Consider the following 11,236-nt stretch of genomic DNA (forward strand, 5'->3'; position numbering starts at 1 on the left):
CCGCCCGCCGGAACGGGGAGGGGGCGCCCACGCTGTCCGGGCCCCCTCCCATCACAGCGGGACCCCAGCCCCGTTGGAACTTTGCTGGACTCCAGCGAGCGGCCAAGCAGCAGTGGAGCCCTGGGCCCTGGATAAACGTGGGCCCTGGAGCTGCCCTTGACTGCAGTTTTGAAGAAATTCAGAATATTTTAAGGAGCCCTGGTGACGCTGTAGGGAGCCCCGGTGTCCTAGTGGTGGCATAGGGCTGCTAACTACAAGGGCAGCAGTTCCACCATTCACTGCACGGGAGAAAGACTGGGCTTTCCACTCTCAGGTGTCAAGGAAGTCTCAGTGTGGCTTTGCGGGAGGGCAAGCCCAGCTTCTCAGCTGTCTGAGGATGGCTGGAGTCCTGAGACCCCAGTCCTGCAGCTCTAGACCCCCCGAGGGGTGACTGCCTCAAATGGTCTCACTGGTCCATTGGTAGAGCTCTCTGGGGTCCACAGGAAACATGCTGTCAGGAGCTCTGAGACATAGTCCCAGTACTGCCCTGAACCTGCTGTCGGACTTCAAGTAAATCATGGAGTCTCTCTGGGCTTATGTTCCCCTAGCTTCACATGAGTTATAGTCTTGGGAACTCACAGGGGCAGTGCTAGGCTGTCCTATAGGGTCACTATGAGTCAGAATTAACTCAACGGCAGTGAGTTTGTGGGGGGGTGTTCTGCTTTTGTTTTATTTTTGGTTGGTGGCACTGACTAGTGAACGCTGGGCTGCTAACTGCAGGCTTAACTTTTCAAAACCACCAGCCGCTCTATAGGGGAAAGCGGAGGCTCTCTGCGCCTATAGAGTTGAACAGCCTCGGATACCCTACACAGGGCTGCTGTGCATCAGAACTGCTCCAGGCCTGTGGCTTTCCATGAGGAGACTGCACTCCCCCCGGGAATGTGACAGGGCTGAATGCAACGAGCCAAGATCATTTCCGGAAGACTGGGAAGGTGTCCACCACTGCTCTGATGGGCTGGCTGTCTCTTGGGGAGAGAAGCCAAATACGAATCTTCCTGATCCGGGGTGGGGGGTGGAGGGAGGTGGGCAGCGTGGGGCACGGAGGAGCCCCTGAAGAGCCCGTCTCTCCTGAGGCCCATGGGAATCTTAAGCTTGAAGCAGCAGCCAATGGAGGCCTGGTGGGGTGGTGTTCTTGGGGCTGCCAGAGAGCCTACCCACCCCAAGTGGTTCACAGTGCACCCCAAAGGAGCACCAACCCGGCCTCCCTTGTCCTGTTGCCACCTGGGCCGGGCAACCAGCTCAGGTCTGTGCTGGGCTCTGAGCCACAGCAGCCAACCCCCACCCACACCCACAGTCGCAGGGCAGAGGCGGCCTAGGGCTGTGCCCCTTTGTCCACCACCTCCAGCCACTCCCACCCTCCTTCCTCCTCCTCTCCCGTCAAGGTCTCCAGGCTCCACGGTGGTCGCCCCTCGGCACCGTCTAGTGTTCTGGAAACCCAACCCAGGCAAGCAAACATCCGTGGGTTGTGGGGGTTGGCAAGGAAGGGCACTGTGAGGCTTCACCCAGACTTGGAGCCGCCCTGGGTGGGCCCAGGGGCTTTCTTCTTCTACCCAAGCTTCCTGTCAGGGAACCCAGGGCTCTGCCACCCAACACAGAGCTGACTCTGCATTCCCTGCATACTCTCAGGAGGGGCTCCCGCTCCAGTCAAGCCAAGGACAAGTGCCCCCGTCCATGGGAAGCTATCTGCACACGAGAAATCCTCAGACACAAGGAAGGGCTGGTGCCAGCTGTCCAGGCCGGCTTCCATCTGTCCATCTAACCAGCCTTCACCGAGCACAGGTTCAGATCGGAGTGCAGGGGACAGGGATAGACAGGGCATGTCCGCAGCTTGGTGGGGTGGACAGACCCAGACCCAGATAAGGACGGGACTGCTTGATAAGAGATGGATGGTTCTGGAGAGACAAGATAGCATGACTAAGAGGCTGAACTGTGGTGGTATCAGATGGCTTAGGTTCAACCCCAGCTCAGCCACTCACAAGCTGTGTGACTGTGGGCACACCATTCAACCTCCACGTGCCTCTGTGTCCTCCTCCATAGGAGGACAGGAAAACAGCCCCACCTCCTGTGGCTCTTGGGACGATGAAACAAGCGAACAGGCACAACATACTTCCATCCAGGCCTGTCGGGGTCAGTGATGTCTAAGTGTTGGCTTTTCCTCATTGGAGGAGTCTAGGCCCCTGGGTGTGATGATTGTCCAGGCAGACAGAGCAGGGAGGGACATTCTAAGAAGGGGACATGGCTGAGCACAGAGGAGCAGGGATGTGAAGGCAGAGATTGTAAGGTAGGCCAGGTGAGGACACCCTGTAGGGAGCTAAGAGCCTGTTCCTGCCTGGATTGGAACCCATTGCTCAGCCCTCTGCCCCCAGACCTGAGCTGAACGTGGGGGACAGGCCTCTTCTCTGAGGGCACCAGGATCAAAGGTGACCCGCGCTACCATCACATCCAGATCTCTTCCACGGCGGCTCCAGTCCCCCCTCCGGTCTCTCTGACCGCCGGGGGACCTCTCCAAGACCTCTCCCCACTTAGTCTCATTCCTTCCTCCGCACACCTTCTTCTGCCCAACCTTCTGCCCCGTGCTCCAGTGGTGCTTCACGCAGACTGCCCCCAGCCCGCCACCATGCAGGCCAGCCCCTGCCCACCATTGTCAGGAGGCAAGGAGGAGGGACATCCCCTAGGGCACGCAGCAAGCTGGGGCAGAAAAGCAGTGTTAACTGTCATCAGGAAGTCACGTCAGTGACTACAAAGGGAACTCCAAGAAGCCACCGTCCAGAGAAACACTGAAAACGCTGGGACACAATGGTCAGAATCAGCTTTCTCACACCTTTGAAAACAGCCAATGTTTTTGTTTTTGTTTTCAGTCAATGGTTTAACTCCAACCCCCCCCACCCCTCATGGCCATCCAGTCAATCCCGACTCCTAGTGACCCCACAGTCAGGGTAGAACTGGCCCCGTGGGCTTCTGAGATCGTGACTCTTTAGAAGAGCGGAAAGCCTCATCTTTCTTCCTCGGAGCTGGCTGGTGGTTTTCAACTGCTGACCTTGAGGTTAGTAGTCCACAGTGTAACCACCATGGGCTCCTTTACAGCAACCAAGCCAACAGTTCATCAAGACAAAGGCAACTGCAGGCTGATAGGAGAGCCCTGTGGTATTTAAACGGACCCCCTCCCCTCCTGGCTTATTGGAGGTCTTCAGGATGGTGGCCTGCATCCCTGCCTGCATCCCTGGGGTAGGTTCCTGGGTCCAAAGGGGGCAGAGTGGCCCTTATTCTCAAATAATTGTGGTGGTTTATTTTTATATGTCTGGGGCTTCCTGAAGGAATAATGCCCAGGACTTGCCTTATTTCCCTAATGTGAACTCGTCTGAGAAGCAGCTACACTACGGGTGGAGAACATTGCTCAAAAGCATTCAAAGGGGTAGAGAACAAAAGTTGAAGCACACAGTGGACACGTTTAAAAGCCTGGGTAGACAATTGGGGCAGGAGATGCCTTGGGAAATGCAGGCTTTGAAAAGCTCCTGCCTATACCAAGGAATGGCCAAGGCCATGCTCCTACTTAGGACTGGACACGGGTTCAGAAAAGGGCCGAGAAGCCCCTACACAGCCGCCGTTGGCTGACCGGCTAGCTTTTTGCAAGTCGGTGGTGAAGGCAGAGAAATGTTGGTCAGCTATCAATGGAGGGCAGAGGCCGCAGGGCTCTGCTGTGTCTATGGAAAGGTCTTACCACCAGGGATTCCATAATCCTGTAAAACCTCCCTTCTTCAACTATGAAGGAGATATTTAGACATTCTCAAATATGCAAAAGCCAAGAGAGTCTATTTATTTTATTGCCATGAGACCCACCCTGCAAGAAATCCCACAGGCAGTCCTTCAGGCTGCAGTGAGTGAATACAGACTAGTAGCTCAGAGCTACAAGAAAATCAAGAGCACCAGCAGAGGCACGGCATCCACACACAGGCGGCGGATGTCGCGCTTCTCCCGTGTAACTCCTCTCTGTTCCAAGGTGACTTGGGTGCACAAACCGTAATTCCCAATCTATTTTCATGAGCACGAACATGTCAAACATTAGTCGTGACTATGAGCGCATCGAGAACTGAGGGTGGAACAGCCGAGGAGCAGGGTTTTTGTATCTGCATTAAATCTATGAAGGATTGTTATGAAGTTAAAACGGTCATTGTAAACCCCGAGGTAACCAATAAGAACATAACCAAAAGTTTTCAGAATGCAGCTAATAGAATGAGACGGGAATCAAAACAGTACGCTGGGGGTGGGGTGGGGGAACAATTTAAACACACAAGAAGGCGGTCGTGGGAGAGTCAGGTAACGAGACTATGGAAGAGATATAGAAAACAAATAGAATGAAGTCCTTCCTCCTCAGAAATCACATTAAATGTGGCTGGATTGTACCCTCCAATTAAAGGACAGCCAGTGGCACGATGGATTTCCAACACACAACACGAGCCAACTGCACGCTGTCCGTGAAAGACCTGCTTGAGCTCAAAGGCGCAAACAGATTGAAGGGGGGGGGGAGGTTGGGGCAAGAAACACCATGCAGACAGTAACCAACAGAGAAGCAGGGCTGGCGAGCCTCAGACCGACAACACGGACTTTAAGGGAAATCTGTTACACGAGACGCAGGAGACGCTAGACTTTGACGAAGGGTCATCTAACCCGCATCAACTGCCTCCAATTTATCTCCAAACCCTGCCCACGAATCCCTGAATCCCTCCTCGGGCCCCGGCACCGAGCTGGAGATCTTGCCAGTCGGAACCTGAACAGCCCCCTTAGGGATGAGTCATGGGTGGTGGGTCCTTCCTCATTTTTGGCCTGGCACCAGCTGCCCTTACGACTCCCCATGACCCTTCTTCCGCACCTGCCCGTGAGGGGCTACTACAACACTCTCACAGCATTCCTTGACCTCCTAGGAAGAACAGAAGCCTCCCAACTCCCAAGTTCCCTCCCACCATCCCTCATTCCCAACTGTCACAGCTCTGCTTGGAAGTGACTTGGCCGTGCTTCTGAGCCACCTTGGGGGCCCTGCAGGTTGAGGGGCTTCTCCAGGGCAAAGAGCTGCCATGCTTATTGCTGTCCCCTTTGTTCCCAGGCTGGCACAGGGTGAGGACGGCTCAAGGCCCCTCTGCTAGGGTGGGTGAGAACGAGACACACTAGGAGTCCCAAGGCACCTCTACCCAGCCTCCAAGGCCATTGCCACCACTGCCCAGACAGCCACAGCTCCCTAGGAAAGTGCCCTTGTTCTGTGAATCTGACTTAGCCTAAGCAGTCTGACCTCTGCCCCCAAAGCCCCGCCTGTTCCTCTTGCCACACCCCCTGCACAGTGGCTTCCTCCCAAGGCCCTTCTCTCACTAGCAGGGCTCTCTACCCTGGCTAGGCCCACTCCAGCCAGCCCCGTTCCACTTTGGCAATATCAACTACTCTCTCTGGAGCTCAGCTTCCTGGCCTGTGGGACAAGCATGAGGGTCCCTGCCTCAATGCCTTGTAGTGAGCACATTTGATCATAGAGATAGAATGCCTCCATCACTTCACAGCTAAGATCAAGTGTATATAATGGCACTTAGTAGGACCACAATGCCTGCTCTTTGGGGGTATTAAAACGCTTAATAAATAAATTTGTTTCATGAGTGAAGAGATTTGAGTCATTAGCTCATCTGTGGGTAAGTGTCTCCTGTGCCTGGCACCCTGTGGTACCCTGGTACCCATCATCCTGTAGTATGATGGGTGGATGGATGGATTGCAGGATGGATGGATAGAAAGATGGATGGATGGATGGATGGATGGATGGATGGATGGATGGATGGATGGATGGAGAGAAGGAATGAAGAATAGAAGGATGGATGGAAGAATGGGTAGATGGATGGAAGGATGGATAGATGAGAGGATGGGTGGATGGATGTCTCGATAGAAGAGTTCATCTCTCCCACTAGTATGTCCCATGTGGGGATCTTCTACACAAGTGGGAAGGACTACCATCTCCTTTGAAATCTCACTCATGGGAACACCATAATATAATTGTATTAGTCATAGCAGTCGTGGTAGGAACATGTTGGGCTGCTAACCTCGAGGTTAGTAATTCTAAATCACCAGTTTCTCAGAGGGAGGAAAAGATGCTCCCATAAAGAGTTGCAGCCTTGGCAACTCACAGGGGCAATTTTACCCTGTCCTATGAGTCGCCACGAGTCAGAATTGGCCCGATGGTAGTGAGTTGGTTTTGGTTTGGGGGGCAGTAGTGGAATCTAGCATGGATTGAGCTGTGCATTAAGCACGGGGTGGAGCATTTTGGATGCATTATGATTTTTCATTCTCAAACATTTCTATCAGGGAACTGAGCTCAACGATTTCCCAATAGTCACTCAACTAGACAGACTAAATGATGGTGTTCGAAGAAGGCATTCCTTCAGCACATGTGCTGAGCTGCACCCGAGGCTAAGGAGGCAGTGGGGAGTGGGGCAAAGGTGCTCCCTGAGTCCCACAGCTCCCCAGGAGCGCCAGGTAGACAGAGGAACCTGTCAGAATGGGAGCCAGACTCCAAAGTAGGCAGGGCAGGGGAGGTTCCCCAAGGAAGCTTACACTGAGGTCCGAGGAGAAGTCAGTCAGGCTAGAGGCAAGGGAGCATGACCCCTTTCTGGAAAGGGGAGGGAGGGACAGGCGGAGGGGGAGGGAGACCGCTGAGGGAGATGCAGGAAGAGGCTCCTTCACAGAATCCCTGGCGGCATTTGGTCGTTACAAGAGTCTCAGGACAGAGGGGTTTGCTCTCATTTTAGAGGTGAGCTAACTGAGGCTCTGGAAGGCTGAGAAACATGCCCAAGGTGCCCCAAATTGTCAGTAGTCTTCCCAGCAGGGCCCCAGAGCTGGCCAAGTCCCCAACACAAGAGCCCTTTTTGAGGACCAAAGAGGTGAAAGAAAGAAATGTGCTTTCTTTAGTAAATGGGCAGAGTGCCAATGGGGAGGTGGACCAGCATTCAGAGGGGGTTGGTGGGGAGAGGCCAGAAGTCTCCTGAGGGAAGACACCCCCTCCTCAGCTCCCGATGGCCTTCCTCCCAGACACTAGGACCAGCCACCACTCAGCGACAGGAGTTCCCTCTTCTCAGGGATCCCGGCCATCTCTGATGACCTGCGACCCCTCTGGCTTTCCTGGTCCTGCCCTGAGCCTGCCCTCTCACACAGACACCGTCACACCTGCTCACGCACAAACACACTGGCCCCATGTGGCCTCAGGCTCAGGGTAGCGCAGACCCGTTGTGCTGGATGGCTTTGGATGTGACGTTGCTGGCGAACCCTCCCAGCACACCCACTGAAAGGCCCAGGGCCCCGCGCCAGTCCAACCTGGATCTAGGCCACATTCTTGGCTGCCAGTCTGGAGACTGGGAGCTTATTTAGAGCTTCACGCTGGTCACGGGGAAAGGCTGAGGGTCGGAGGCTGTTGTGGCCTGGGAGGGAAGGGGGGCTGTAGACTCAAATGGGGAGCAGCCACTCTGCTCTTTTCCTATATGCCCCCGGGACTCCAGCTCAGGCCATATCAGTAGCCCTCAGGAAAGCTCTCAAAGACCTTTCTGGTTGGCTCCAGTAGCCTTCCCACCTTCCTTCCCCCATTTGTACTTTCACACATGCTGTTCCACTGTCTGGAATGCTCAGTGATTCGGAGATGTATATAAATAGATAGCTTCTAATTAGAAAAATAGAATGAGAGAGGAAAGTCCCTCTCGTTGGGGGAACAGTTTCCAAATGGGCTTGAGAGAATCAGGAAAAGCTTCATGCTGGGTTTTGAAGCATAAATAAGAGTCTGTCAAAAAAAAACAAACCAAAAGAATTGGGGAGAATGTCCCACAATGAATACATAGAGGAAAGAATGCCGAATAGGGGCAAGAACAGCTACCCCAATGAGGTTACTTCTAACTTTGCATTTGCAGCTTTGTGGACCTCGAAAGACAAAGGCCAATGGAGCGGGGTGGGGTCTGGTTCTCACCTGCTGAAGAATCACCATTGTCCTGTGTCAGTAGGTCCTGCTGCCCACCTGGCCAGACACTGTTCTGCAGAGGAAGACATCATAATAAGCCTGTAAGCAGGGGTCCCCTAGGCTCCTCCCAAAGCCAGAACCTCTCCTCCTTTGGGGAGATCCTCCCTGGCCACGGACCAGCTGGAGTGGCCTGACCCTGAGCAGCCATCACCAGCTCCAGGACTCAGAGCAGGTGTGTCGTTCTGGCTGCTGTCACTCCGGGATTCCCAGGGGGTCACCAGAAAGGCGCAATCCAGCCCCTCCCGGGCATATGGATAATGGGGGCCAGAGAGAGACTGAGACTTTCCCAAGGCCCCTCAGCAGGGTGGGGTCAGTTCTGCATCGGAGCTTTGTCTCCCAGCCCAGGGCTTTCTCGGACGTCCAGGTAGCAGGGGCCTAACCGCCCTCAGAAGGGAGGGTCTAAGAGCCCCAGCCTGGTCATAAGGCCCTGCTCAACCTAGCCCCTGCAAGATGTCTTAGCCCTACCTCTCAATGTTTCCCCGTGTGCCCTGCGCTCAGACCCTCTGCAGACACCAATGTCCCTGAGGACAGCCCCCTTATGCCTCATGGGCTTGGCATCTGCTGGCCCTGCTGTCTGGTAAACTTCATGGCTACACTCAGATGGGCAATCCGGGGCCACTCCCAGGTGCTGGGAGTCCCTCAATCCCAGCCCTGATTATATGTCTTCTGTTGAGTTGGGGGTGGGGGCGGTATCTCTCTCCACCTCTGCCCCAAAGTCTGGGAGTTGGTCTCTCTCCACCTCTGCCCCAAAGTCTGGGAGTTGATCCAGCACAAGGCATGAGACTGAGTCATACCTGAGTCTCCAGCCTGGTCCAGCATGAATGAGGTCTAGCCCAGAGACAAGTTCAGGAAGGACTCACAGGATGGGGTGAGGTGATCAAGGCATGGGTCCTGAGGTAAGGCCCCCCTGGCGCTCAATGGGCTCCCCGCCCACCAGGATGAGCATCCATTTTTCATAAGGGCCCATTCAGAGTGCTGGGCCATCTGATCCTTTGCCCATGACACTGCCTGACACCTGAGCCCTGACCTCTGCTCCGGAGCTCTGGGGCCAGCAGGCACTGTCCTGTACCCGGACCAGGACCTGGGAAGTGGATGCTGACAGGGCCTGCAGAGAGCTGGGTCTGCAGAGGACGCTTTAGCCATCCAAAGGCATCTTGTGTAGGTAACCATGCAAACCGGGACAGATGTAAGGGAAATGCCACAAGATACGCTTTTTTTTTCTTCTAAAAATCAGAACAGATCTGTTCCAATGAAATACTTTTCGGATTAGCAACAGGGAGCCCAGAACTGACCTCTGTGCCCCTGTCGGGTTTTGGCCCACCCTCACAACAGCCCTGGGTGGTGGGGTTCCAGATTCCCATTCCACAAAAGGGGGGTACAAAGGGGGCGGGAGCCATTCACTGGGGGAGAGAGGTTGAGAAGGAGTGTCAGAGGAGACCAAAAGAGCCAAAGTGGCCAGGGCAGAACAAGCTCTCTCTGCCGCTCCCAGCAAGCCTGCTCCTTTGCTGCCCCCACCCCGCCCCCAAATCTTGGCCAGAGCAGGCTGCATAGAGGCTATGCCCTTCAGCTCGGCTGTAGGTGACTAACCTCCACCTTTCCAGAGTCCACACACTTCCATTCAGTGGCTGCCGTGGCTGGGATGCTCCCTCACCTGCCTCTGCACAGGTGTCAGGAAGCCCAGGAGCAAGAGGCCAAGGGGACACCGAGTCTGGAGACTGCTCAAACGCCAGTCACCAGACCAAGGACACTGCCCATCCTTACCTGGGGCTGCCCTCTCTCAGCTGCCCACCAGGCCGAATGCAGCGGGAGGGTTGGAAATCCAGGGTCACAGACACTCGGCCTGTCCTGTCCTGCTCCGAGCTTGCGCTGGGAGTCTCCAGACCTTTCCGGGTGCCCTGACTGTCTGCGGACGCTCTCTCTCTCTCTCTCTCCTGCCCAGGGCGGCTGCCCAGCCAGCACTGCTAGCCCTCCACTCTAGAGCCTTCTCCCGGGGTGGAGCCTCAGGGGCCTCCGGGTCTGGGTGCCCGTGATGTCAGCGTGGGGGTGGGGGCGAGCTGGACTGCGGCCAGAGGCTGCCCAGGACTCTGGGCGAGCGAAGGCCGGGCAGACACGGCACTAGGGTCTTGGCCCCTGCCAATGACCAGCGTGTGACCCGGGTTTGGGACTGCCCGTATTGGCCTCAGCTGCCTCTGGTCACCTGTGGTCTCCCGGAGCAGAACCCCCCTGCTGGCGCGGACTTGATCACTGATTTATTGGCTCAGGTGCGCAGGAAGGAGAAGCGAGAGGAGTAGGCGGAGTCCCTCCCTGCCCCCCAGCCCTCGTCTCCCCTTCCCGGTGACACCTGCTCACCTTACTGGTCAGCCAGACCCGCCTCCCAGGACACCCCCAGAGACTGGCCCCCTGACGCTCATCCAGTCGAGCAATGTCCCCCACAGCCTGGGCTGGGCTGGGGCCAGGGCAAGCAGGAGCGGCAGGTCCCGTGATCACCTGACCTGACCCGCGGACTCCCCCGCCCCTCCCCCCGCCCCCCAGCAGCCCTACACTCTACACCTGGAGCAAGGGGAGTGCAGACGGCACGGAAACGCGGGTGTTTGGTATCAGCTTCGGTGCAGACGACCGTATCAGGACCCCTTCCTGAGACCTGGCACTTCCTTCTTCCCCACCAGCGCGGCTTCTGCGGGGGCAACCCTAAGTCCCGGCTGAGGGGCCGCTCTTTGCGGTCTCCGGCTGGAACTTGGGTGTGTGCTCGGGGAAGAGGGAGCCCGGCTGCGGCCCAGCCACCGGCGGCCCCACAGTGTCACCTGCTGGACAAGGCAAAGCGGAGCATCTGTCTCTCGTGGCAGCACCAGGTGCGCCGCATAGAGGGAAGCGGGAGTCCAGGCCCTGCACCTGCCTCCAGGCGCCTCCCCGCCCAGGCCTGGCCCTGGTTTCCAGGATCTGGAGTCAACCAGGCCCATTCCCCACGCTGTGAGTCCAGGCAAGGCCTGTCTGTCTGAACCAGATTCCCCACGCTCAAACTGTTCTCTGTCCTACAATGTTAATGAGCCCTCTAAAGTGAACCAGAGACCTATGTAAACCCTATAGGTGAATGGATTCGGGGCTCACATTTAATTCTAGCCCCAAACATGGAGAGAATGGGATTGGTAGGTTTCTCGGGTGAAAAAATACCTC

The 11,236-nt window shown here is 56.0% G+C and overlaps 1 protein-coding gene across 1 annotated transcript in view; it reads right to left on the reverse strand.

Annotated features, from left to right (window-relative positions):
- Positions 1-9,842, reverse strand: part of MYO7A (myosin VIIA) — a 90,749-nt gene extending 80,907 nt beyond the window's left edge. Inside the window, exons 1-2 of the mRNA XM_045293068.1 lie at positions 9,827-9,842; positions 8,015-8,078 (exon numbers count right to left, since the gene is read on the reverse strand). Of these exons, the coding sequence (XP_045149003.1) occupies positions 8,015-8,032 (18 nt within the window). The 5' untranslated portion in view covers positions 8,033-8,078; positions 9,827-9,842. The remainder of the gene's footprint in view (positions 1-8,014; positions 8,079-9,826) is intronic.
- Positions 9,843-11,236: the final 1,394 nt, after the last annotated feature.

This window comes from Echinops telfairi, unplaced genomic scaffold (genome assembly GCF_000313985.2).
Source record: "Echinops telfairi isolate 266 unplaced genomic scaffold, ASM31398v2 ScPeMD7_1713;HRSCAF=2227, whole genome shotgun sequence".
Lineage (NCBI taxonomy): Eukaryota > Metazoa > Chordata > Mammalia > Afrosoricida > Tenrecidae > Echinops > Echinops telfairi.